At 38.1% G+C, this 27,950-nt stretch overlaps 6 protein-coding genes and 1 non-coding gene across 11 annotated transcripts in view; 4 read left to right on the top strand and 3 right to left on the bottom strand.

The window, feature by feature from the left end:
• The window catches only part of LOC116845140 (inactive tyrosine-protein kinase 7-like), a 13,684-nt gene extending 7,785 nt beyond the window's left edge, over positions 1-5,899 (bottom strand). The window contains exons 1-4 of one of the 2 annotated variants that reach the window (XM_032817501.1): positions 5,641-5,899; positions 5,252-5,444; positions 1,618-1,778; positions 188-398 (exon numbers count right to left, since the gene is read on the bottom strand). In XM_032817501.1, coding sequence (XP_032673392.1) covers positions 188-398; positions 1,618-1,778; positions 5,252-5,339 — 460 coding nt within the window. In that variant the 5' untranslated portion in view covers positions 5,340-5,444; positions 5,641-5,899. Of the gene's footprint in view, positions 1-187; positions 399-1,617; positions 1,779-5,251 lie in introns of both variants that reach the window. The other variant, XM_032817500.1, reaches the window with a different exon arrangement.
• A 510-nt stretch (positions 5,900-6,409) lies between these two features.
• LOC116845129 (molybdenum cofactor biosynthesis protein 1) lies at positions 6,410-11,668 on the bottom strand. Of its 3 annotated transcripts, XM_032817484.1 has the most exons (8): positions 11,201-11,668; positions 10,971-11,088; positions 10,735-10,902; positions 10,397-10,623; positions 9,792-10,016; positions 9,494-9,728; positions 8,939-8,989; positions 6,410-8,727 (listed from the first exon to the last, which is right to left on the bottom strand). In XM_032817484.1, exons 1-8 carry the CDS (start codon positions 11,288-11,290, stop codon positions 8,117-8,119), a joined length of 1,725 nt encoding a protein of 574 aa, XP_032673375.1. In that variant the 5' UTR covers positions 11,291-11,668; the 3' UTR covers positions 6,410-8,116. The 3 variants fall into 3 exon arrangements, with proteins under 3 accessions (XP_032673375.1, XP_032673373.1, XP_032673374.1); XM_032817482.1 differs by lacking the exon at positions 8,939-8,989; XM_032817483.1 differs by having other exon boundaries at positions 8,721-8,989; positions 11,201-11,665.
• An 864-nt stretch (positions 11,669-12,532) lies between these two features.
• LOC116845178 (nuclear exosome regulator NRDE2) lies at positions 12,533-18,752 on the top strand. The gene is made up of 10 exons (XM_032817582.1): positions 12,533-12,811; positions 12,953-13,596; positions 13,704-14,067; positions 14,153-14,299; positions 14,656-14,924; positions 16,186-16,514; positions 16,606-17,146; positions 17,236-17,385; positions 17,519-17,694; positions 17,810-18,752. The coding sequence occupies exons 1-10, from the start codon at positions 12,751-12,753 to the stop codon at positions 18,060-18,062; spliced, it is 2,934 nt and encodes a 977-aa protein (XP_032673473.1). The 5' UTR covers positions 12,533-12,750; the 3' UTR covers positions 18,063-18,752.
• Positions 16,044-16,116, top strand: Trnaa-ggc. Its single transcript has one exon. It is a non-coding gene; the product is annotated as a tRNA-Ala (tRNA).
• Positions 18,753-18,964: 212 nt separating the features above from the next.
• Positions 18,965-20,699, top strand: LOC116845184. The gene is made up of 5 exons (XM_032817589.1): positions 18,965-19,125; positions 19,403-19,517; positions 19,605-19,683; positions 19,749-19,877; positions 20,333-20,699. Exons 2-5 carry the CDS (start codon positions 19,446-19,448, stop codon positions 20,557-20,559), a joined length of 507 nt encoding a protein of 168 aa, XP_032673480.1. The 5' UTR covers positions 18,965-19,125; positions 19,403-19,445; the 3' UTR covers positions 20,560-20,699.
• Positions 20,700-20,965: 266 nt separating this feature from the next.
• Positions 20,966-27,918, bottom strand: LOC116845182 (DNA fragmentation factor subunit alpha-like). 2 transcript variants are annotated; one of them, XM_032817587.1, is made up of 4 exons: positions 27,633-27,918; positions 23,108-23,704; positions 22,447-22,759; positions 20,966-22,360 (listed from the first exon to the last, which is right to left on the bottom strand). In XM_032817587.1, the coding sequence occupies exons 2-4, from the start codon at positions 23,283-23,285 to the stop codon at positions 22,240-22,242; spliced, it is 612 nt and encodes a 203-aa protein (XP_032673478.1). In that variant the 5' UTR covers positions 23,286-23,704; positions 27,633-27,918; the 3' UTR covers positions 20,966-22,239. The 2 variants fall into 2 exon arrangements, with proteins under 2 accessions (XP_032673478.1, XP_032673477.1); XM_032817586.1 differs by lacking the exon at positions 27,633-27,918 and having other exon boundaries at positions 23,108-24,019.
• Positions 24,925-27,284, top strand: LOC116845180 (D-beta-hydroxybutyrate dehydrogenase, mitochondrial). Its single transcript, XM_032817585.1, has 6 exons — positions 24,925-25,169; positions 25,744-25,827; positions 25,896-26,070; positions 26,150-26,271; positions 26,367-26,471; positions 26,588-27,284. The coding sequence occupies exons 1-6, from the start codon at positions 24,954-24,956 to the stop codon at positions 26,984-26,986; spliced, it is 1,101 nt and encodes a 366-aa protein (XP_032673476.1). The 5' UTR covers positions 24,925-24,953; the 3' UTR covers positions 26,987-27,284.
• Positions 27,919-27,950: the final 32 nt, after the last annotated feature.

The raw sequence follows: 27,950 nt of genomic DNA, 5'->3' as shown, positions 1-27,950 counted from the left end.
CTCTCTCTCTCTCTCTCTCTGTTTCTACTTCGCGAAACGGATCGGCGGACAAACGTGCTCGCGCGAGACAAACGCGTGATCGCCGGAAGGCGGGAGTTAAAGCGATCGGTTTTGCAACCACGAAAGACGCCCGTGCGGGGTCTTTAAGGCGCGATTTATGGGCAGAGGCTACCTCGCGGAAACTCACCCAAAACCTTCAGTGCCACGGCTCTATATATCTTCGGCTCTGTATTAACCTGACACTCGTAAATGCCGGCATCCCGCGGTTGCACGTAATCTATTCGCAGATTCCAGTCGTCGGTCTCCGGATTGCCGACTACCGTAAATCTCGCGTCGCTCGTGTAAGTCACCGACTTGGACGTTAAGATGTGTAGGTCCCTTTTTCGGATCCAAGACACCTGGGGTTATACGTACGGGAGTCCCGAATGAGGTACAAGTAACTGCAATCCCGCCTTTAACCCTTTCGCCGCCGCAGTGGCCCTTTCAGCCTGCCCGCCCGCTCGTTTCTCAACATGTTTCGCGTTTATAACGAGTAGTCTTCCAAAGATCTCGCCGGGAATTTGAAGATAAGCAATATCAGTCAACCCAGAGGCGAAATTCGCGAAACTCGCCCGAGAGTCGCGAAGACGTCGGGACGGAGCAAGTCCAAACGGCCGTGAACCGGGAACCGACTCTTCTTCGCCAAGATTATACGAATTTATCGCAACGTAGCGATCTCTCTTCGTTGGATTGCGACAGATTAAATATTTTACGAGTTACAAATCTCTCAAGTTAAAAATCGCTCAAAAGTTTGAGAACGAATCTCTCGGAGATTCCTATTCGGAAATTTTCCAAAGGCTTTTCAGAAAAGATCATAAATCTCACTGAGAGAAAAATAACTGAAAAATAAAAAGATATTCGATGAGTACTAATAACATATTTACTTCAATGTACATTTCTTCATTTGAATGGAAGAAACAATTTATAAAAAGTAACAATTTTATGAAAAGTAACAATTTTAGGAAAAATGTATATTTTCTTATTTGAAAAAGATATTCTTTTAATGTAAAAGTATATATGTTACTAGCATCTACCGAATAAATATTTTTTTTTTCTAAATATTTTTTCTCTCGCGCGCGATGTAAAATAAATTATTAGAATTTTCTATTTTCTAGATATTTTTTCCCTCAATGTGAAAGAATTTCTTGAAATAAGTTATTACAGCACAGATAAATAACTGAAATAAATAATTTCGCAGATTACGCAAATTACGTACAAGAGAACGCAAATCTCCCAAAGAATATATTCTCCTTTCAGAAATTTTTCCAAAGTTTTTCAGGAGAATTCAGAGATCACTGAAGGAATTTCTCGAGATAAATTATACGAACGAGAATAAATTAATTGGAATAAAATAATTTCCTGACGTAAACTTCTCGGAGATTTTGCAGATGTTACAAATTCCGCGCAGAAATGCTTGTTAGCGTGGAATCCACCGATAAAAAGTCGCTGCGTGCTTGCGTCTGATGAGCGGCGAAAGGGTTAACGCGCGTTACGCAAAACATCTGATGCGTCTCGGGCGCGTCTCAGGTTACCGGCGCGATCGATGAGATCAGCAAAATTCGTGCAGGAAAGACTCACAGTTCTGTTTCCTAAGTTCTTGACGCGACACAACAGCATAGCGGCCTGACCTATGGCCACCGTCAACTTTTGCGGCGTATCCTTGAAAAAATATGTCTTCTTTGTGCCGCGCTGCGACTTCTCTCCCTTGCCGAACGCGTCGTCGTTGAGATGCAAGAACGCTGAAATGGAGATAAATCGTGTTGAGAGAGGTGCCGGCCGGATCGAGTCATAAATACACGCGTAACTTCTGCGCGCGAGCGCGGCGCAGGTGGCAAGTATTTATTTCCCCCCCGTGAAAATCTCGCCGCGGGAGGAATCGATAAAGCCGGCCCGATAAGGTCGGCGAATATTGTCCGAAAAATCATACGGCGACAAGGCGGTTTCTCAAACCGTACGATCGCGTTCATGACTTGACCTGATATTATATTATTATTCCCGAAAGTGCTCTCGTCGACGAGGAATTGCTCGTCAGGTCCGAGAATAATGCGGAATTTCGCGTTCCTAATAAAATTCCTCGTCGCATTTTCCCCCTCGCTACAGAATACATGTATTAAATTGTATGTTGTACGCAGGCTTTACACGTAGACGATAATTATTTAGGAAGCATTTTATTTAGAAGATAATTATTTAGCACGCGGAGAGACAAATTAATAACATTGCTTAAAATATGGCGTGTACGTTCCCCAATTCGCACGTTAATGCGTTCGCATTTATTTCGGAGAGAGAGAGAGAGAGAGAGAGAGAGAGAGAGAGAGAGAGAAAGAGAGAGAGAGACACTTTCTCTCTCCTAAAGAAATATATATTATTTCGATGGAAGAGCATATTTTAATAATGTGCTTTCGCATCACTTGTTCGCATGGAAATAGGAATGCCAGGAATATTTTTGAGAAGCGTAGGAGTGCAAAAATACATCGGAAAATTAATAATACGCAACTTCCATTGTTGCAAATTCCCTCGTTCTTTCTCTCTCTTCCTCCTCCCACAATAATTGTGATATTTCCATAACGTTAAACTGTGAAAATGACGTGAGCGAAAATAAGAATTGCTAAGACGCGCAAGTCAAAATTAGACTGTAATCTTCGTTCTTTTAATTTAAGAACTGCTCTTTGTGCAGTTTCCATCTCATATAAGAGAATTATTAATTCCGCTTTCCACTTTCCGCGCGCTATTTCCGGTGCTAACGAGCGTGTATTCTTTAATCGTTGTGTTATTTAATCTCGCGTCTAATACCGGAAGATATACAAGCCGCCGGGAGTGAGAGAATATAATAGGCGATTTTATATCAATTAACGCTCTAATCCCGGTTAATTAATTCCCGATCTCTGTCCACGTCAAAATTACAGCCGAAATTATTAGTGCGTTATCAGTCATTTCCCAAATGCCGCTTGATATCGAATACAATCGGAAAAATGAGAGAGAAACGTTAATTCTACAAGATCGAATTACCAAAAGCGAAATTACGCCAAAAGCGAAAACCGGACAACGAATTATTCGACACCAATTTGTGAAAATTGCTCTACAAAAAGGACCGTTTATTGAATTTTAAATATAGATTTTCTTCCCGTTCTCTCACGAGATAGATCAGCTTCTCCGTGAAAACGCTGGTCTCTCGATTATCACCTTTTTGTTACACACAGAAAAATACATACTGCATTCACACACACACAAGTAGATCTTACTTTTTCCAAGTATTTCATGAATTTATCTATCCGAACATCTATTACAACATCTATTAATACATGAGCTCATCCCAAGCATCAAATTTATTCGAAATATATTCTGAATATGCTAATAAGTTTAACTTTTCAATCAAGAATATTAAATTGAAACCAAAATTCGATTTTCTTACAATATAAAGTTAAACCAGCTTTCTCTTAAATTAAATTTTCTAGTGAAGAGAATGAATTCTTTTTTTGAGAACATGACAATGAACTCTTCTCAAATTTGTGATGAGTACATTTTAAAATTGTCATCAAAAAATATTTTTTATTAAAGAAAACCATTTCTTCAAAGAAGAAAAGTAAATTAAGTAATTATTTTTCTTTACAATAGAACACAAAATAATTTTGTGTGTAAAACACAAAAATATATATTATTTTCAAATAAATATTACTTTTTTTTTAACATTTAATAAGTTTATATATCCGCAAATCAACCACAAATTCATCACAAGCATCAAATTGATTCAAAATAAATTTTGAGTTCTAATAATGTTTAACATTTCAAAGAATATTAAATAAAAACAAAAATTCGGTTTTCTTTTACTGCATAGAGTCGAGCCAGCTTTTTCTTGAGTAAAATTTTATAATATTCTTGTAAAGAAGATAAATTCTCTCTCTTCTCTTTTCAGCATATAATAATGAGCTTTATTAAAATTTATGATGAATATAATTCAAGACTGTCATCAAGAAAATTATCTCTTTCCCGAAGATAACTATTACTTAAAAGCGGAAAAGTAAATCATAGTGGTGGTTTAACATCTCAAAGGATATTAAATTAAAAGAAAAATTCAGTTTTCTTACTACATAAGAGTCTAGAAGAGCTTCTAGAAGGACTTCTTCAAGGAAGCTTTATGATATTCTTGTAAAGAAAATAAATTCTTTTCTCGAGTATACGATAATGTTTCTCTCGAATTCGTGATGAACATATTTTCGAACTATATTAAAATATTCTTTATTGAAGATAACTATTGCTTGAAAGAAGGAATGATGAATTGAGTAATCGCTTTTTTTAATAGCACAGAAAAAAAATGTGTTACATGGGGACAACTAAACATAATTTCTTGTATTTTTCTTTGCTGCAGGAGCCCATTTCCTTGCTAGGATAACAAGAAAATCTCCTGCAACAAAAAAAGTAGCTAAAGCAGTAAATTATGTTTAGTTGTCCATCTGTAACAAATTGCTATGTTAGCTTTTCTTACTGTAGAAACAAATTTTTTTATTATAGCAAGGAAATAGGTTCCTGCAGCAAAGAAAAAGTAGCTAACACAACGAATTATGTTTAACTGTCTATATGTAGCAAATTAGTTTGCTGCTGCAGCAAATCCTTTTTTCCGTGAGTAAAACAATATTTTTCTGTGTGTCATCTTGTTTTCTTACTCCGTGTATCACCATTACCTCCATTTTATTTTATTCTGAAGAAAAATAAGGAGACCTACGTAGCTACTGGGCGCAACAATTCACAAACACACGAAGAAAGATAATTTGCTGGCCCAGCAAATTTTCTGCTGGTCTAGCAAAATCTTTTCGTTATTATATGGATAGCAAAAAGATTTGCTAAGAGTACTAATCACTATTTGCTGGATATAATTTGCTGAATCTACAAGTTATTTTGCTATAAGAACTATGATGGATTTGTATAAGTAGTTGCAGTTTTGCTCCGATAGCAAATAAATTTGCTAAGGATACATTATTTTACATCAATAGCAAATTAACGTGATTTTTAGGACAAATACACTCAACAAATTTTTTCTATCCTGGCAACGAAACTACTTCTGCTCTGATAGCGAATAATTTGTAAAATTAGTTACGCAAATTATTTTTTTCCATGTATTCGCGTGACCGAAATTATTCGCTTCCCGTAGCGGCCCGGCGGCGAGCCGCGCCGTTAAAAAAAAATAAGTGTCGCGGGTGCAAGAGTGCGGGACATTTACCGGTGCCGCGTACGCCGTGAAACGGTTCCGCGTGTAACAGGTATCCGATTCCCAAGAGCAGGAGGGTCATGCCGTGGAACGGTGCCATTTTTCACGCACTCATCTCTCAATCCGATTCATGCGCGCCGCTCCGTGTCCGAGAGTTGCCGTCTGCCCATCGTCCGATGCAAACGCTCACTCGCCATCGTTGGCCCTTCGAAAAGTACCCGCGGGATTACGCCGGCACTCGCCGGCATAACGGACAAACACACATCTCTCCTCTCCTCTCATTCTGGTTCTCACCCTTCGCGAGGAAAAAAAGCAAAAGGAGAAGAAAAGAACTCGAGAGAGAGAGAGAGAGAGAGAGAGAGAGAGAGAGAGAAAAAGCGAGGAAAATAATAAGCGTTTACCGCGAAAGTGCCCTCACGGCGCCACGGAAAACGTCCCGGGCATAATTAATCGTTCCTTCCCGCACTTTTTTCTTTCTCCTTTTCCCCCCAAGATCGCGTAGGTGCGTGCAATTTCTCCGCGGCGGGACGATTGATGGACAACGCGATTGCAATTGACGACACTTCGAATCCCTCGCGCGATTCCGCCGATCCTGCCGCGGGTCAAAGTTCGCTGCGGGACGGTGCGGACACGGTTGCGGGCCAAGCACTGAATTTTGCTCCTCGCGGAGGACACGAAAAAGCTCTGAAATCCTGGCACCGGTGGCGCCGTGCCCATTCCACGGTGGGTACGTGCGATTGCGCCGAAAGGTCGGCATCAGATATGATTTCCCTTAACCGACGAGACATGTTTATCCCGACGAGCCGGGGAGTCTCGCAAGAGCCGTATGTTATCGCGATTTACCGATGCAATCGGCACACACACACACACACACACACACACACACACACACACACACACACACATGCCTCCCGTTTCGCCTCCACTTCACTTCTCCCGGCGCCGTCGAGTGGGCCGGGAGAGAAAGAGAGACACGGAGGGTGAGCGAACGAGCGAGCGAGTTTCGTGCCTCTTCTATTCGCGCCAAAGTGTCCGCGCGCATAAAGTGGTTTACGGGCAAACTCGCCTATTTTCCGGGACAATTTTCCGCCGTGTATAAATAAGGAAATAGGGGAGGGCGCGGGCACGCGGAGATAAGGAGCTTCCTTTATGCATATTAAACGATATATGTATGTATGTATGTATATATATATTGCGATAAAGTCTCTCCAAACACAACAACGCTTTAACAAGTACGACGTAGATCGTCCGTAACTTACAGTGTACGCTATAGAGAGAAAGTTTGGGCAAGATCCGATTACTAGGGTCGTACCGTGCGCTTTTCCACTCGCGACGGACGCGTTACGCGGCCCTGCGCTTGTTAATACCCGCGATGGTATCGAGCTGCTAATTATTGAGACGTAGATTGGACAATTCAGCTACATTACCATATTATATGGGGTTTTTTCAAAGTGTTCTCGCGTCCTCCGCTGCTTGTCGAAGCTCACATGACAAGACGCATGTTAACAATAGAAATTTGTCGCATTTTCCTACGTAATGATACAATTGTCTGAATAATTTTGCTCCTAATTTAATCGCATTTGTTCATGTTCAAGCTTACTTAAATACATTTGTTTCCACTTACAAAATGTCAAATCGATCACTGACACGCTTGGAAGCATTTCGGCCGATAATTTACAACGCATGTCCACTATAATTATTTTTATACCATATTTTTTTCTCTATCTAGACCCTTTTTGGTAAACTTATGTCTACTTATTGTATCTTATTCAAACTGCGAAGAATTGTAATATTGGAATTGACAAGTTTTCCTTAAATGTGATCGAATAACACTCCTTCCGTCTTTGCACTGACCAGGTACACACGTAAGAAAATAAAAATAGATACAAAAATACTGTGTAACACGTCTAATACGCATTCATTTTAAATACAGATTAGTTATTATGCAGAACTTGCGAAATTCTTCGCCTGTAATGCCAGGGGAAGAATTATTCTGAGTTTTTTTATCAATAAAAGTGCTTCTAAATATGACTTACAAATCTTCTACCATCTGATTGACTTATCGTTCAGAGGCACTTTTAGCGAGGCGCTTTTAGCGATAAAAGAGAGTTCAGAATAAAGGCCTAAAAGAATTAAGAAAAAAAGTACATGTTACAATAGATATATAACAATTATGTTACAATAGATATATAACAATTATAACGTAATTGTATCACCCAACACCATTTGTGACAAAAATATATATATAACATATGTATATAAATAAAAATATATATAACATATGTATATAAAATCTTACATAGAATATATATGCGTATATAAAAGTACTGTTTCTACGCATGTCAAAATAGACTGTATAAACATAATATTACGAAAACTAAATGAACGAAATAAGAAATCTACACTGAGAAAAAATACAAATATTGAAAATTTGTGAAATAATACATAAGTTATTCACAGAAAAAAACTTTATATCCCACAAATCAATTTTTAATTATTTTTTCTCAATGTATTAGACTTTCTCCTACACTGAGGGGAAAAAATACTTAAAAATTCGTGCGATATAAAGTTTATTCACAGAAATAAAGTTCATATCCCACAAATCAATTTTTAATTATTTTTTCTCAGTGTATTAGACTTTTTCCTACATTGAGGGAAAAAATACTTGCAAATTCGTGCAATATAAAGTTTATTCTCAGAAATAAACTTCATATCCCACAAATAAATCTTCAAGTATTTTTTCTCAGTGCAAAATCTCTTTTTTGACCTCTTTTGTACTAAATCATATCGCTTCCCGCATTGCCTGTAGAACTATCATAGAAAGATATGATCGGAATTTACATCTTGTTATCAGCGAGAAACACAGAAATACCGAATTTACGCTTTATCTACTTTGAAATCGCCCTTCGTGCCGCCCGTTTTCGATACCAATTCGATACCGTGAATTTCCATCGTGCCAGGGGCGGCTGCGTTCTTGCACATGTCATAAATCGTAAGCGCCGCAACACTCACGGCGGTTAAAGCTTCCATCTCGACGCCTGTTTTACCACAACACCTCACCTCCGACACGATCTCCACCCGGTGCGAACGCTCATCCAATTTCGCTGTCACCTTGATGTAAGTCAAAGCGAGCGGATGACAGAGCGGTATAAGCTCGGAAGTCCGTTTAGCGGCCATAGTACCGGCCAGCTCAGCCACCGACAGCACGTCGCCCTTCTTCAAGCTGTTCTGCGCGATGAGACGAGTGAGCGCGGGATCTATCTTCACGTATCCCGCCGCTATCGCTTTCCGCTTGCTGTCGCTCTTCTCTCCGACATCCACCATATTAGCTTTACCGCTCTCGTCCACGTGCGAGAAGGACGAATACATTCTAACGCTCGCGTTACTCCTGAACTTCGCGAACGTGTGCGGCAGACACGTGTGCCGCGCGTCCACGTGTATCGGCGCGATATTGTGCGCTTTCCGCGATAATTTCATCCTACGATTAGCTGCAATGCAAACATTACGTTAATTAACTTTAATAATTGACGTCAATTTCGCGCGGCTGTTTTTCTTTTCTCTCTTTTTCATTTTGTTTTTTGTTTACGTTGCGAATTATAAACACAAAACTCCCGAGATTTACGACACATCTGTGCGCGTCTCGACAAAGCCGAATACTTTGACACGGCCGACTAATTATCGCAACAACACCAATTTAACCCCCGATCAAAATCATCGGCCTGTTTTCCATTTGAGTTAGATTGAACATTCCTGAAATGCAAACGTCTCGGTTTATCGGTTTGTCGACACTGCAGCAGTTCATGTAAAATTAACAGAGATGAAGAAAAATATGAAACAGGACCGAAAGCAAAATGGATGGAGGAAACGACAGAGGATTTGCAGACAGTTTAACATGTTGATTGTCACTCTGATTTCTGTTGTTTCAATGCTTCGCTCATTTTTTAAATACTCAAGTGAATTTATTCCAACCATATAAAGCCAATTATTTCAATGCTCAATTTAAGTTTGAATCACCAAAGATGCGAAAAATAAATGCAATTCGCAAGGTAACTCGTTTTCATTTGTCTCTGTCGGCTGTATATTAAATATGTTACACGTAGTTGGTTAAAAGCTTTATACATAAATTAGTGAAGTGCAGTAATATTACAACGTCGGTCTCTGATGATCAACGTGGCAATCAACGTGTCAAAAATGCTCTCGATGAAACTTTGTTACGCCAAATGCTACGATCGGTCAAATCGAATCGATGTATACCTGCGTGTTGTTTCTTCTTCCGCAACACCGCTCCTCTTATCAGTTCCTTGAGTGTATCTTCCGATGCACCGTTTCGCAAAGCGTCTCTCAGCGAGACCTCGCCTTTCCCTTCGAACAAACACACCTTCAAATTTCCATCTGCCGTGATTCTCAAGCGGTTGCACGAGCTACAGAAGTGTTGGCTCATAGATGTGATAAATCCAACCTGTCCTACGAATCCCGGCACTTGATAAGCCTGTCGAGAGAACAAAATAGTGTACAATAAGAGACCGAATTAGAATATTAATAAAAGTCAAACCTTAGACGTGTCGTTGGGCTGATTCGGCAGAGCTCGGAAATCGGGATATTTCTCTCGTATTATCTTTTTCATTTCGTCGAACGACACCATCTTATTTTCCTTCCATTCGTTCCCTTGGAACGGCATATATTCTATGAAACGCACGTCGATAGGGCGATCTCTCGTGAAGTCGATGAAATCAGTGATTTCGTCGTCGTTTCGCCCTCGCATTATGACACAATTGACCTAATTAAAATATGTTAGATTGACGTAAATTACAAGTGTATTAGGTTGAGAAGATTTGTCCTGTTTGTTAAATAAAATAGAGAATAAAATTATTCAATCTCAAAGAATTAATAATTTTGCAAATAAGAAACCAAATAAGAATGCCAAAGAACATCAATTTGGCATTTTTTAGACATCTAACAAGGACTTTCTACTTTTCTTGTAATATTGAAACCTTGAAACAAACTAGAATAAAAGAATGGCAAATTTTTTGCCATATTTCTAACCTGACATATTCAACACACCTATATATCCGTAACAATATAATGTATGAAATAAATATAATAAACTTTTTTAAATTTTGTATGGTCCAGTTATAAGTCCCTCTCTTTTTTGTTTACCTTTACAGGATTGTAGCCAATCTGGACAGCAAGATCTATTGCAGCCATGACTCTTGCCCAACCCTGCCTGCGTGTGAATATTTCAAAGCGCTTCTCCTTGAGGGTATCCAAGGATATATTCAGTGCATCTAATCCTGCTCTTTGAAGAGCTGGCAACTGGCGAGTCAAGGTCAGCCCATTTGTAGTGATTGCAACCTGCTCCAAGTTGCTCAACTGCTTAAGTTGTGCTGAAGAATAAAATTGTGAATAAAGATACTTTGGAAACCCACATTATATTCTGTATTATTAATATTAAGTTAATACCGCAGATGAATAGGCATACTGGCAAAAGATTTTACCAACAATGTCAACAATATCCTTGCGAACCGTAGGCTCCCCTCCAGTCAAACGTATCTTGCGCACTCCTTCCTTGACAAACAAATCAGCTATCTGTATTATTTCATCTGTTTGTAAGATACCATCTTTCTTGGTTAGCTTGACACCTTCTGCTGGCATGCAATATGTGCCTGAAATTATGGTAATATTAAAAGACTCATATAATGCTGGAAGTATATAATTTTGAAGATGATCTTACAGCGGAGGTTGCAACGCTCAGTGACTGATATCCTGAGATATGTGTGTTTGCGTTTAAATGTATCGGTGAGTATCCCATCCTGTTTATCCTTCTCTAATCTTGCTTTGAACTTCTGGAACTGTGACAGTTACGCGAATTAACAATTTGTTAAAAATTATGAACCATAATTATGCACAAACATTAAAATTAAAAAATAGAATACGTTATGATACAAATAAGGTAACGCTTACTCGAGTTGAGGCTTCTGCTATCGCAGCAGTTTCCGTGGACACATTCACAGCACCACAAAGCTGCCTGATAAAGTTGCACTTTCGAAACATTTGTATAAAATGACTAATAAAACAAGAAAAAACGAAGAGACAAAAAAATAACTTCTTGTTGTCCACACAATTATATATTACATGTCGTTTTGTTCTCCCACAAGAAAAAATAATTATATAATCTAATTACTTTGTACTGTTACTACGTTTTTTGTATTTTTGTCTACTATCATCTTCACTTGACTGATAATAAGAATATTAACCTCGAGTCAAACAAAAAAATTTTATCAGTAAATGTACAGATAAAAACGCTTTCTATCTGATGTCTAATCGTGCCAATGAATCATAAACAGTTCGTCTGTCATGTCGCTGAATTGTATAATCTTAAAAATAAGGTTCGCCTGCCCTATTGTTGAGTCATACTACGCGCTCGATTTGACTAGAGAAGATTAAACAGAGACTGGCCATTGGGGGTCTCCACGTGATTGGCACACATGACATGGTCCGAAAAAAAAGAGACAAAAATGTCACTAGCTAGAAACTCTGCTATTTGATATCGTACGTCAATATTAGACGCAATATGAATCCTCCATAAGCAGAACAGGATGTTTTCCAATTGCTTAACACATCTTGACACACGTACACAAAACCAGTTTATTGGTCACATATTATCTAAAATATCTTGTAAGATAATATGCAACCAATAAACTGGTTTTGTACACAGTGTACGCAACTGGAAAACACCCGTTATGATATTACAGATAAATGTGATACGGAACGTGAAACGGAACAGAACCCAAACGTTTGGTACATTTTGACAAAATCTAGTACATTTTTCTAGTACTAAAATTTTCTTTCCGCCGGCAAACACTTGAGGTGCGATTACATGAGCGTACGGAAATGCAAAAAAGTAACTAATAACTAATAGCGTGTTCGACTGGCCCTGGGTTAATCGCTCATAAGTACTTGTTCGACCAATAAACGCAGGCTGAATAACCTACGGTGAGTTTTTTCAACTTATCCGTTTAATAAAAACATTTTAATCAATAAATATCGTTTACAATTAATGTTTTATAATCCCTCGTTCTGCTTTTCCGTATAAAAAATGCTCCATGTAATATTTAGGAGAAATAAAGCTACGGAACAAAAGCGCGGAAATGTAAATCTAGTTAAGTCCTAGAAACTTTGTCTTCCGTATTTCCGCATTTCCGTATTTCCGTACGCTTATGTATCGCACTCTGATCTGTTCTTTTCAGCTGCACTGCTGAACTAGTGCAATAAGTTAAAATGAGATAAATATACTTTTTCTAACTTATTGCACCAGTTCAACAGTGCAGCTGAAAAGAACAGATCAACTAGTATCAATTCAGATAGTTCGGCTAAAAGGAACAGACCTCTTGGCTTTTGCGGACCCTTGATAGAAAGAATCCAGCCAATCATTGAAATCTGAAGTCTTGATAGAAAGAAGTCTTTATTTATATATTTATTTATAAAGCTATACAATATTATGCAAATAAATCATGTCTCTTTTCCCAGCTTATTCGAATGATACGCCAGAATCGACAAGTTCTGCAAAGTCTGGTAATTATTTTAGTTTTATTAATGCTTAAATAAAATTGTGTAAAAATTAGAGGTAAACACTCCTTTAAATTTTCCTATTATTTATATAAATATAAATATGCTATGATGATCGTTTCTTCTCATTTCTTTTATTTTTTTCAGATAATGCTTCTGTCGAATGGCTATCAAATTTGAGCTTTCAAACACCTATAATAGTACCTAAACAAGAAACTGAATTGTCTATATATTCTTCTGATGAATCTTTACATGATGCAAAAGAGCAAGTACAATATGAAACAACTCCTTCAGATGTAAAAGAACAATTAAAAAGCAAAGAATTGAAAACTGACAGGATTCAAAAGACAGGCAGAAAGAAACGTAAACATGATGGCAAAGAACGTAAACCAGAATATGAACAAAATGTTGAAGATATATTTTTTGAAGACAAGCACAGAGATAAAGGGAATAATAATATAGATACATTTTGCTCTAAAGTCAGACCATTGTATGATATTAGTAAAAAATATATGTGCTTTGTTAAACATAAGCAACCGAAGAAAGGCAAATTCTTTAGATATTACATCAAAAATATTGATTCTGTTGAGGTGCTAAAGAAGAAAGATACAATTATTAAAAAGACAAATGTCAAAGAAAGTTCAAAGCAAGATACAGAGGCAGATGAAAGCTTGCCTTCTTGGTGTACAAATTTGGAAGAGGAACAAAAGTCTAAGATTAAAGAATATAATGAGCAATTGACAGAAAACCCATATAATGTTGAATGTTGGATACATTATATTGATTTCCAGGTACTAAAATTGTTCTTTGTTACATTTTGTTTATAACATTATAATATTTTAACATATAGTATCCTATGCAAAACTAAATCTGTGATATTTCAATATTAACTTTACAGGATACTCTAGCTAGCTATCAAAGACACCAATTACCAAAAGATACATATAGATCCACAGTGTTGAAAAAGTTATCTATTGTTGAAAAGGCACTTGAAAAGAATGGGAACTCTAATGAATTATTAAAACTGAAGTTACGGTTCATGAGTGAGTTGACACCATCTGATGAACTCTCCAATCAATTGGAAACATTAGTCAATAAGGATTCAGGGAACATTGTGTTATGGCAGCATTTTATTATGATCACACAAGGCTCAGTAGCAATGTGTACTGTACCACGAGTCTTGGATTTGTATTCAAGATGCTTCAGCGTCTTAAGACAACGCTCAAGAACAAATCCTTCTCTTTATGATGCACAACTACTGCGTGAGTAGAGTTTATTCTATTTTATGTACTTTATTTTTGTCATATATTTGTTTCATACAAAATAATTCCTCTGTACTTCATCTAGAAATGCTACATCAATGCTTAACATTCCTGAGGCATACGGGATTGTGGGAACAGATGTGGGAAACAATACGTTTAAATCTGAACTTGAATCTGAACTTAGACAAGAATAGTTTGTTCTTTCAAGGATCTATAGATGAAAAGAAATTAAGTATGTAATATATTACAGGTTTGATACTTCTATTAAGATTTTTCCTACATCACAAGGAAAACAATCGTTAAAAGTTATTTATAACAAATCATTGTAAGATAATGTTGTAGAAAAAAATGTCGAAACAATCAACTATCAATTATAATGCAAAATATCATACTTAGTGGAAATAAATACAGTGAATGTAAAAAGTATTCGTACACCAAGCCTTTGTCAAGACAAAGTATACGAATACTTTTTACATTCACTATAATATATAAGATATTCCATTTATAAGGATAACTTAATGGAATTCTCGCGTAATGTAATAACAATATCCTATTAACATTGATTTTAATAATAACGTTTATTTCTAGTCGGAATGGAAGAAATGATATTGATGTCACGATTACCACTTAATCAACTGTGGCAGAGGACAGAATCGTTGAGAGAGAATTATCATTGGATCAGCGTTAATAGAGACGAGTTGGAGTTGGTTGGAGATTCACGGAGATTCGTTTTACCGGAAGACGTAGCGGACTTTGTACATCCGATTCTCTCGCGTAATTCGAATTTCCAAATAGCCATTTATTCTCTTTTGTGCCTGAAAGTACCACTTCTACCTTGTCGAGACTATTACTTAAAGGTAAATTAAATTAAAATAAGCTTAATTAAATTAAATTTGGGAATCAGATTAGGAATACAAAGTCTTCGTTAGATAGCTAAAAAATACCGTGTCAATGTTCATTTATTTGTAAAATGATTAATCCTTCATAATTGGATAATTTCGTTTTTTATTTTATTTGACAAACACAAACTTAATATACTCATAGATAACTGAAGTATAACATTACAAAGATTATTAAAAAGAAATTGAAGAGATTAATAGCGTGTTCGACTGGCCCTGGGTTAATCGATTCGAGAGCGATTAATGACGTTATAAGTCTCTATTAGCCAATCATAAAGTTTATAAGTATTTGTTCGACTAATAAACGTAGGCTGAATAACCTAGAGCCAGTCGAACATGCTATAAGAGATTATAGAAAAGTAGAGATTACGAAGAACTTATTTCGCTTCCGAACGACATCTCTGAATGTTATCTAGGGAGAGGAGGGTGTCGTGAGCGTGGAGCGTCAGGTAGCTCAGTGGTTTAGAGCAGTCGCCTGACAAGCGAAAGACCCGGGTTTCGAGTCCCGACCTAGCAAAACCGTGCTCTCGATATTTTTCTCTCTGTGGAACGAAAAAGATACGCAGATCTCGAACGCACGGCGTCCCGCCGCCACCTAGTACGCCCTCCTCCTTCTATGGGGTGGATCCCCCATGGCATATTGCGTCCAAGCACCCGGGGGCTGCCAAAAAATTGTCGACTCCGGGACTTATTTGTATTATTTGCACCGGATGAGGAGGGGCAACGGTGGAGACGGGCATACATAAACAGCAGGTCTTAAAGGATAGCCTTTGACTTTGAGAGACTGACAGCTGACCATTTGGTACAGTAACATTGTTTCTCTCTGTAGTCTCCATGCATTCGGGATCACACCAGAGATGTCGCTTCTGAACGACATCTCTGAGGGTGGAGGGCGGAATCCCATGGCACGTATTTTCGCGTAACCGCGTAACCAATCACATCTTTCTCTTCTTTTAGAAGTTCCAACAGAAATACTATATGTCGCAATTTATTGGTTACGCGATACGCGGAAAATACATGCCATGGGACTCCACCCTGAGCGTTATCCAGGGGGAGGAAGGTGTCGTGAGGGTGGAGCGTCAGGTAGCTCAGTGGTTTAGAGCAGTCGCCCGGCAAGCGAAAGACCCGGGTTCGAGTCCCGGCCTAGCAAAACCGGTAGAAACTATGATTTCTATGGTTTCTATGGTTATTAGTGATGTTAGTGATAATTTCTTTACAGGAATTATCGCTAAAAGATTTTCACTGGGAAGTGGAGTCCTTGGAGGCACTGCTTCCCTTCATGTATCCCATGGTGGGCGAAATGGCCGGCCATGATCAGAGGAAGGAGTTATTGAAGGATATTCTCGAGGGGCGTTTAACGTCGGGCCCTCAATACGTCAAGTTCCACCCGGCGCAAGAACCATACTTAGACTTTGTGCGTAAAATCTTTCATGCAATCGCGGAAAGTTTACCCTCGTTGCAACGCACGAGTATATACGTCTGGTGGTTGCGACTGGAAAGATTACTCGTCTCTCTCGGCAAGGACGAACCTTTGAAACACGACAACAAGTAAGATTTATAGCAAATGCCTATTAATCAAGATGAAATCCAACAAATCTAGTTAAGAAAATAATGAATCACATGTGCCTCATCTTTCCAGAGGGAAGAAACTAAGGACAACGTTGAAGGAATTTCTAAAGAAGGACGAGAACAGAAATAACTTATATTTTTACAAGGAGTACGCCTTGATAGAACTGGAAATGGGTAGATTCAGTAACTGCGTCAACATACTTGAGACTGCCATTCAGTCTCAAGGAGCATGTCCTTCTGCGATCACCAACGAGAACGAAAGGGCAGCGCTTTTTAGCGTGTATAGAACATTTATTGAGACCTTGCTCGATGCCAGAACGTACGACGAGTCGCACAGGCAATGGATACTAAAAGTCTTCAGTCAGATGATACCCGGCGAAAGCGCGGATCAAAACTCACTGGTCGAAGCGTACTTACATGGACAAGTACGTGACTTCCTACAAACCGCGCCCAGTGAGAACGGAAAGGACACTTTCTTCTTGTCAGACCTGGAGTGCGATGTGATCGTGTGCTACGCGTATTTTCTGTACGTCAAAAACGACGATATCCAAACGGTTATCGAAATATTGAGAAACTGTATTGATCATTCCAAAGATTGTCCTTATTTGCAGGTATCAATTTAACTTTATTAACATATATTATATTCATTTTCGAGCAAATTAAAATGGTTAATTCTTAAGTTGTCTGGAAATGATTGCAGGAAATGCTATATGAAAGTCAAATTGCAATTCTGCAATTGCATTACGAACGGAAACATAGCTTACAGAATACGTTGAAAGAAACATTGAGCAGATCTTTGAGTACATACCCAGACAACTTTTACGCCTTGTCGGTATTTGCTATCATAGAGGTAAAAACACTAATTCATTAATGTTATGTAATTAACGAGAACGAATGTTATTGATAAAATTGTCGTGCCCAAGGCGGAGCTAAGTAATTTTATTATGCTAACTAATCAAATTATAAAACAATTATGATTACAGAGTGAATTGCCAACATGGAGATTCAACAGTAGAGGCACTGAAATTGGATTATGGAGAGCGGTAACGATGTGTTTAGCTGCTCGTAGACGTATTGGTCTCTTGATGAAATTCGATCATCCTGATGCAGTGATAGCTGCTCTAAATAAGCTATTATCCTTTCATCTAACGCTCTCCAAGTATGACATAAATCTTTGCATCTCAGATTTATAATTCGCAAAAATATAGGGCGTTTGAATTTTCTTTTTACATTTAAGTATGTGTGTTACTTGATACTAACAGAATTGTTTTCAGGATACCATCGACCAGATGCTGTCCATTACTATGGAGACTGTACATGCTACTTCTAAGGGAACATAATTTGTGCGAGAAGAAGGGAGAAGAGATTTATCACGAAAGTGTCATGCAATGCCCGTGGGCGAGGAGCATTTACATAGATGCAGCTGAAGTAGCGCCTCAACTTCTTACACAGATTCAAGATGTGATACGCGAGAAAGAATTAAGGATGCATGTCACGCCTGAAGAATTAGATATTCTACGTGGATAACATAATTACTTGATCCTAACCCTTATGTAAGAGTCGGAGAGAAAAGTATATCGGAAGCCGGAGTTTACTGGGCCGGGACTCGAGTCTTTCGCTTGCCGGGCGATTACTCTAAATGTCACAATTAAGCTACCCACAGATCTATATTAGGCTAGAACCATTCCTAAGATAGCAGTACAGAAATTTATATGTACTGTACAAACATATGTGCAGTGCGGCGTATATTATTAATAAGTAAATACATTCATATTGCTCATTAATTTGAGCATAATTGGGAAGATAATGATTTTGTTATAGTATTTATATCCTAATATTGTCAAATATATAATATATAATATTGCTATTGATATTATGTGATAAGGTTATGGGAAAAGGTGCTTATAGAAATGGTTCTACCCTAATATTGAAGATTGCAGGCCGGGACTCGAACTCAAAACTGTCGCTCTTCGGGCGAATAGCAACGGTTCCGGGTTCAAATCCCAGTCTGCAATTTTTAATAATATTAGGGTAGAACCATTTCACATAAGCACCTTTTCCCATAACCTTATCACATAATATCAATAGCAATATTATATATTATATATTTGACAATATTATGATGTAATTACTATAACAAAACCATTATCTTCCCAATTAGGCTTAAATAAATAAGCAAAATAAATGTTGTCACTTGTTAATATACTTTCATACTATATACTTTTCTCTCCGATTTTTAAAATGAGAAGATATAAAAATGTATATATTGTGTTTCATGTAAATTTCTTGCCTTAGTAAGTCCATTATTCAGTTTAGATTGTAATAGCTATGATATTAAATTATTGTCTCAAATATAAAACGTTCATATCGCATATTGATTATTTTATTATTATACTAATTTATCCTATTAATTGAATGTAACATATTGTACAATATAGGTATGTAACATATTGTAAATATATTGCGTCTGATCACGATAGTGATAACAGCAAAGAATGCTCAGATCTGGAAATGTTAGGTTAGATTGGTATTATGCTGAAGAAAACTATGTAGGCGTTTTTCCAAAACAAGCTGCAGGCAAATTTAAAAGGTAAACAATCATGTTGTTCTAAGACGTACGTATCATATTTTCATTAAAGTGAATAATAATAATTTTCTGTATACATGTATATTTTCAAATAATAAAGTTAACCTCAAAACGTGACAGGATATTAAACATTATTATACGTATTTCAGTAATAATGACAATAGTAGCGAAATGTGTATATATTTTTATGAAAACATGCTGAACCAAAAACGATGTTGTATGAGAATTACTTGTAATATTTCAAAATTCTAACTACACTAGTCATATATTTTGGTTACAGCGTTGCAGATATTTTGTAGCCAGCATCACATATTCCTCGAAAAATGGATTTGAAAGCTGTAGTCGTTTCTGGAGAAGCTCCAGAATCTGATGACGATGCCTCAAATATTGCTACTGTATGTTATTGTATTCTTTTATATTATGAACCTAATGTAATTAACAGAAGAAATATAATGTTTGTGAATATTTTGCTACACATGCAGGGCTTAGGATTTCCTATTGTACGAACATCAAATTACTGTGGCACGATTATCTCTGGTGAAGCACCAGAATCTGATGACGGTAAGTTAGCTAATATATTCCTACTTAGATGGGAACTTGAGTAACATGCTATTTTTTACTTATAGATTTAACTAGCTTGAGCAGTATTAGTGGAGCAATGGATGCTATGGCATGTCCTCCTTACACAGATTTAAAGATAGCAAAATCCAAAAGAAGTACCATCAAATACAATAGTCTACTTCACAAGAAGCTATGTAAGTAATGTAACAATCTTAATGTTCTAAGATTTCATTTCTGTATATTAACAAGACATTTACAAGGACAACTATGAAATGTTACTTTTGTTAACATTCTTTTATTAATATTACAGCAGTACAATGTGCATAACTACAGCTAAACAGTATTATATGAGACTATCTGTGTATGTGTGTGTGGCATATTGATAACTTAATTGTTCAGTATAATTCATATTACCTATCTAACTTAATATCAATGTGCTGCGTCTAGAACTCGTTCGCATAATTATAGCATCTATCTAATTCACTGTACAAACAATGTGTTCTTTTACAAGTTCTTATAAAACAGCGTTTTCGGAAAGACATTAAATTAGATCTCGAAAAATGAACAGAAATCGATATATACATATATATACCGCTTACACGTGGATTTTGAACATTATTTTAAATTGACATATGTTAAATTTGAACAGACGAATGCAATGAAACCTTGGACAAAGACCTTCTGCAAATGACCGAGGGCGTCATCGCGACTGGTGTACAGGAATTGTCAGCTGTTAACCGACAATTGTTGAGAAGCGAACTAGTACTACAAGAGGCTGTATGTCAACTGCGTAACGCGTCCAGTCGGATAAAGGATGCCTCCAACGCTCTACATCAACTCATAGACGACGACTTCTTGCATTCCATTAAAACTTAACTTCTAAAAATTATTAGTGCGTATTTATATTCTTAAGATATTACGCGTAGCGATGTAACAGGCATGAATTCATTAATAATGCCATTTCGCGCATTAAATGCGGACATTAAAAAAATGCATATTCTTTTTACGTCTGGTGAGATTGTTGAGCATTACTCTCGACCTTTCTTTTTTTTTCTTCAACTGGCAGTTCTATTTCGTGTGTACTTTACTTTCTAGCGCATCTGGATTCATTCCGAGAGACCGAGTGTCGATCGATTGATCCTTCTCTCTTTTTCTTTCTCTTACTTCAATTCATTATAAACTAATGTTCTAAGATGGGCTCTCGCGAAATCGAATGTACATCGCGCCTGATTTAATGACACACCCGATTAATAGCAAACGATTCAATACTAGTCTCGTTGCATCTTTTTTTTTTTTATTTCCGAGTTACGTGAATTTTCAACGCGGTGGTGGTATGAATTCTAATATAAATATGTACTATGTAGTTAGTGCATAGAGAGAGGTGTGTTGTAATTATATTACGATATATATATCAAAGAACGTCACGATATTGAAACAGGATATTTCTGCAGAGAGTAGACATACACTTTCGACTTTAAAAAATGCAACATTTGTATTCGCATGTATATTACTTTGTTTTTCAACTTTTGTGAATCACATAGATATAAATATGACATTACTTGTTACGCAAGTAACAAATGTGTAATCATAAAACTGGAATTCTTTAGTATCTAGTTACGCACGTGTATGCATAATCTTGTCAGAAACACCTGTCTATTTTCTCTCTTTTTTGCGGATGTCGTTTTTTATCAAATGCACAACTTTGCTTGGTATCAAAGGGCTGATATCGACTTTTTTTGTCGCTATTACGTCACTAACGTGAGTGTACAATGAGTTGGTGATTTTAATGGGGATGGCTTTTATTTTCCCTATAAATTCAGTCTTAAATATTCCATCGATCTTCGTTGAACTAAATCTCGGTATGACGTATCTAAGTACAAAAATTCCATAAACAAAACACGTTTCGCTAATACTTGATATGGCAATATCGCGACGGAATATTCACTTTGAGACCGCTATTTATGCAGCTTCCTTGTGTATATTCAGACAAGTTAGTAGCTAAATCGCGTATATATAATTCTGCCAGTATATAGCAAGTTCTTATGTTGTATCAAAGCAATTCCATACGCTCACTAAAGATGTAAAATATTGCCAAAGCATAGTTGTGCCACTGAATATAGTGTATATAGATTAAAAAAATTCTACAAAAAACTTAGAACTACTACTTTCTCTACGTGTATATATAATAATATGTATAAGACGAAACTATACATTATTACAGTACTAAATCTGCCGAGTGTATGAACGTTACTATTCACGTTTCCTGTCTCTGTACAATATCTCTGTCACTCCATTCATCGTATCGTGTGTTTCTGCGCGAGAGAAAATACGAGATCTTCGTCACTGATACGTCATGTGCATCACGTTGTTTTTAGCAACTGAGATGCTCGTGTTCTCCGTAAGAGTTTAATTCTATTATTGTGTAAAGTGAGATATCAGATGGGCTCAATTCCAGAATAAGATCAGAGTTTGTTGCAGCTGTCGACCTTTGTAGAATATGCGACGTCGCACTCTATACATATTAGCCAATGTGAGGGCGCCCACCCCCCACATGGCCTACGCTCGCTCCATCTCACCGCCGCTCGCATACATCTGAAGGAGAGCCATAGATTCTTGCGCTTGTCGCTTCTCCGCTAAGAATCTACCTGACGCTTCTTTCAGCTGCTCGAGGAAGAGTCTGTAACATCGCAAAGTAAACGGAATTAACGATACCGTCTCGTCTCATAAGGTGATCGCCTCAATACACAATTGCATGGAACCTACCTGTCAGGCACTATATCGGCTAAACTGTCCGGATCCATATCGCTGAGCAATTCCAAGTCGTTGCCGCCGAGCAGCGAAATATGCGATGGATCACCATGCAGCGACGACACCAAGGGTTCTATGGGCGTTCGTTGTCGTCGGATCTTATCGATCCTTGAACTACCCTCCACGTTATCCACGTCGTCCACGACGATGTAGCGAGACGTTGCCTTGCTGCTTCCCGCGGCGATCCACTTCTGGTCACCGTGAAGCACCATCAAGCTTGTATTCCTTTCCAACGTGGCAAAATATTCCTCATCATCCACCTCTGTTCCTGGAAACAAATAATTAAAAACAGATGATATTTGTCAAACTACAGGATTTTCTAATATAAGGAACATTATTATGATACAATATTGTTATATAATATAAAATATGCAATATTACTGTTAGAAGACTCAATGAGATTTTAAAAGTAAGTGACAAACAATTGTCACAACATTTAACATGTTAACATTTTGGACATTTAACATACTAATATTTAACATGTAAACATTTAATATAGCATTTAATTAGTATTTAACATATTAAAATTATTAAGATTGTCACTATATATATATATGTATGTATATTAACATCAGTCTATTGCAGGAGAAAGAAAAAGAAAGAGACGCTTGCTTACCATCCTGCTCGAGTACGATTGTCAAATCCGCGTCCACAGGCAACGCCAGACGGCTACGCGCGATGTTAGTCAAATCCTTGAGAGACGAAGCGGTGATGCCCTTCCTTCGCTCCCTGGTGTAATCGACTATCTTGTAAGGATTGCCCATTCCCTGCGTGATCCCCTGTGCGTCTGACATCGTTACGTCGGATAATAAGCGAGAGAGGAAAATCTCTTAACTTCGCTGGTTGCTGATGATCAGCTCGAGGTCCGACTTATCACGTCACGATGCTGCGAGATCAACGCCCAATGGGTGAGCGCGAACGTTTAAGTCAGGAAGGACTCACTTTCTTCCAGAGAACTAGCTGTTGCTAAGGCCTGATGATCGTTGCACATTAGTTGCTATGGTGCTTCGACGGTGTGCCCGAAGTTTCGAATGATCCGCGCTGATGATAGAGGCGAGGTGGAGCTGGAGGAATACGCCCTTGCGCGAGACGTAACACTGAACACGGTGTGCAAACGCTTCTTTTTCTTCCTTTCTAACGTCGTATCTTCTTATTCGTAGGAAAGATCTTCTCGACGATGTACCAGAAGGCAAGATGCACCGCTGTCCGATATCTTCGGATTGAAAAATTGTACTCCGCTCGAGCGAACGCAAGTATGAAAAGGGCAGTGCTCAGGATTGCATCGGATCGACCTAGTAAGACTAACTGGGACTCGAGGAGCAAGAGACTCGTGAGGTGTGCACACGCTCGACAATTCACGCGCACAATGAGGGAAAAAAGATGAGAACTCAAGGAGAGGCGGTGGCGGCAGCGGCTGTGCGGCGCGAGCGAGAGAGAAAGAGAGAGTGAATGCCTTGAGTGACTGAACTGACCGTGTGTCAACCCAACACTGGGTCAACGGTGCAACTACCCCTTCTATTTATACCCCTTGTAGACTCTCCCGCAGGTATATACGCGAGCGAGAGACACCCCGCCGACACACGGCGCACCCCACCCCAACCTACCCTACCCACCTACCGACCCCCGACACACCGCCGCATCCCTACAGAGAAATCAATAACCTACCCCACTCCCTACGGCCGCGCTCATTTTTTTATCAGCGCCAGACGAGAAATTTACAAAAATATACCGTGGCCACCGCCGATGCGGGGCGGGACAACGCGACCTCCGGATGCACCGACGTGCACAATTGATGAAATGATTCGCGGTACCAGCTGATCGATCCGTTTTTCTCTGAACTTGAGGGAAAATGGAAAATAAAATGTTTCTGCAATATATATATAATTCAGAGAATGCGCAACGCCAAGAGGTTTTTGAGTGCCTCTTGGTAACGTTTTTCAATATAAAAAATTTATCTCTGATCTTTTTATTTGTTGTTTTAACGATGAGTGACTGTGCCGATATTAATATCAGAGCAATATTTGCAGAGAAAATGTGAAGATGTGGAACTTTTCTGTTACAATACAAAAGTTTTGTACGATACACATGTATTTATTGTCAATAGTTTCTTGTGAAGCAGTCAAATTGCTAGTAGTATCACAAATTCTAACTTTTTTCGTAGAGCGCTAAAACATATTTTTATTTATAATTTAATGAACATGAAATTTGTATAAAAAATTGAGTATAGCAGTAATTACTGAAATTATAGCTCTTCCTATTCGAGAATATCACAAAGTTTACTAGGATCTTCGAATTTAAGACACAGCACTGTAGTTAAATTTAGACCAATGAGACTAGACACTGTTTTAAGTTTAAAGTTAGCTCAGACATAGCCCAGTTAGGGCTTCTAGGTGAGCCGCGGAATCCATACGGATGGAGTTAATCATATTTGACTAAAATTTCGACAGGATCCGGACTAAAAAATGCCGTCACCGAGTGGAAATAAAGAGCCCGACGACAGTCAGACATGGGAGTTAGCGGAGAGGTGTCTGCTACCCATAGCATTTTCACACGCAGTTGCGGTCATCCTGGCGACTATACTGAATACCTTCGGGATCTCACAAACGTCTAGTTTCGTTCTTTTCATACTGCTCTTGGTCATATCGATAGGATCCACATTGTTCTATCACAATCTGAAGGTAAGATACTTGCGTTACAAGCGCTTTCTCCTATAACAAATGCTGATACATGCCTACTCTTCGAGCAACGATAATTCTAATCATTATTGCATCCGATTACACAGTGAATTGCTCCAATTATCCGCCCCACTTATTTCCCCTGTGATAAGTCCGCTAAAAGGAAATTTAGGACAACACAAAGGATTTATGTTGTTTATTTTGACCTTTGGTAAATCGCAGTCGTGCTTTTATGGTGACAAAATTACGTGCCTTCGTCAACCTTTCATACTCCTTATAATGTCAAACACTTACGAGTATTTGAAAGTTCAAAGGCCCTTTATGATAGAGCGGATATGGATTTTCACACTAGGACTGATCCGGACCTTTGACCTTTTTTGCATTATATCGACATGATGGCACTCGTCATCAGTGCATGCACCATACTTCCTGTTTTATACTTTTTTATAAGAGACTTCGAGACTTTTATCGTTCGATCAATGACAGAGATGCCTTCAAAGTATCATGAGCCTTCGGATTCTACAAATTATAAGCTTTGATTCTTCAAGTATGCTTAACAATCCATTTTATGCAACAGGTTACTGTAGCGGGGAAGGCAATACTAATCACAGGTTGCGACTCGCGAGTTGGATACGCTCTGGCTAAACAGCTGGACGACTTGGTAGTACACATTTTAGTCTTTTTGAGATGACTTCCAGCGGATGTCTACAACAGGTCTCTCTTTTTCAGGGCTTCACCGTGTTCGCTGGATTCTGTAATAAAGCCGAGAATGAGGAACTCATGCAGAAACTGAAAGATGACGCTTCGGGGAGATTGCACGTGCTGCAGCTGGACGTCACGAGCGAACGTGATATACACTCTACCTTCCTTTACGTCAACGAGAACTTGCCCGACGGAGCTCCCGGTATATCCCTTAAAGCTTCTTAAAGTTATCAGTCTCTCCCATAACGGATCATTCCATCCGTATCGACGCGTTATTTCAGGACTATGGGCACTGGTGCATGCTGCTGCTTGGGTAACTCTCGGAGAATGCGAGTGGGTTCCCCCGTCTGTTCTCAAGCGAAGCATAGACATCAACTTCATCGGCCTGGCGCGTTTAACTCAGGTACTCTGAGCATTGCAAATGACAAGAGATATGGAACTCGTGACATGATATGCAACGCTCTCTCTCTCTCTCTTCTTCTTCTCCTTTATGGACAGGTGTTTCTACCCTTGGTGAGGAGATCAAAAGGTCGAATTGTTCTAGTCAGCAGCCTCTTGGCGCGGATACCCAGTGCCGTACGAGGCATTTACTGTGCACTCAAGGTAAACTTTCCTTGGCTACAACGTCATACAAGTTGCTTGCCTATTTGTGTAATCGTGGAAGTGGAAGTATTAATAAAGCTTGAGTAAATCAATAGAAGACTATATAAATATCTTAGGCTGCTGTGGAGGCCTGGGGATCGTGCTTAAGACTGGAAATGAGAAGATGGGGCGTGGACGTAGTGATCGTGGAAACTGGAGAATACATATCTGGCAACGCATGGCTGAAAGACAACACGGCATTGCTGGAGCAAGCCAGAGACATGTGGACGCAATTAGATCCTCAGACTCGCAAGGAATATGGCCAAGAACTGTTTCAAGCAGAAATGTTAGCCCTGGAGAAATACACCCAAGGACCTGAGGCAGATTTGACCGCTGTTACGAGAACTCTCACAGATGCAGTGGTGAAGACTTTCCCAATGCGACGATACACACCCGTGTCGCGCAGTGAAAGAATGCAAGCAATGTGCAATCATTACTTGCCCAGACCGATTTACGACATATTATACACGAATTAAATGTACATCTTATACCACACGCTGATGTGTCGTCAATGCTCAGAACACAATTAGAAATAATTATATAAAGATACGACCTTTTTTGAACAGATAATAGATTATATATATATATATATATATATATATATATATATATATATATATATATATATATGTATAAGAGAAAGGTTTGTGTGAAACAAGGAAGTAACAGAAGAGCTTTCTTTTCTAGCAGGTCGTGCAACGACTTGAAACACTGCCTATGTAAAACAACTGCGAACAGACACTGTGTCAATATGAATAAAGTTACTCTACCAAATTACAGTTTATACTCTTCACAGCACAAAGAGCTTCATATGCTTGAAGCTTTAACCAAAAAGTAAACTATAATAACCAAGATTTGATTTTAACATAACTTTGTACATATTTTAATTTGATAATTATTCTCTACCTCATAAATGTAAATATTTTGGACATTTTTAGAACTATTGTGATATATGTTGAAACAGATAGTCTCGTAATGTATATAATACATTTGATTGTAATACATCAATTCGAGAAAATAACCTTTGGGTATCTCTAATATTCTTTTGAAAAATTACACGATTATATCTAATAATAAAAAAAAAATATATATATATATATAATAATAGGTAGAAATGGATACCATAATCGTAAACATATCAGGCAATAACCACTAATCACATACGTTCATTTATACACTATAAAACACAACTCTGGATCTTACACACTCACACACACACTTGGAAGTATTAACCAATAACGCTTGAAATGAGAAACGCGCTATGTGATGACTCTCTTCTACCATTGGCTGTTATCTTTACTTGCGTGCATATGGACGATTGACGTTCAGTGACGTATAGTTGTTGGCCTTGTCCAAAAATTATCTACAAATTTTTTCACGCCCTATAAATGAAGTAGCAAATAAAATTAATGTATCACTTATTTTGATCATCCTATAATC

The sequence above is a fragment of the Odontomachus brunneus genome, unplaced genomic scaffold (assembly GCF_010583005.1).
Source record: "Odontomachus brunneus isolate Ranch 3 - 2012 unplaced genomic scaffold, Obru_v1 Obru_scaffold_049, whole genome shotgun sequence".
Lineage (NCBI taxonomy): Eukaryota > Metazoa > Arthropoda > Insecta > Hymenoptera > Formicidae > Odontomachus > Odontomachus brunneus.
The sequence above is the reverse complement of the archived record's forward strand: the minus strand, read 5'-3'. Positions and strand labels throughout refer to the sequence as shown.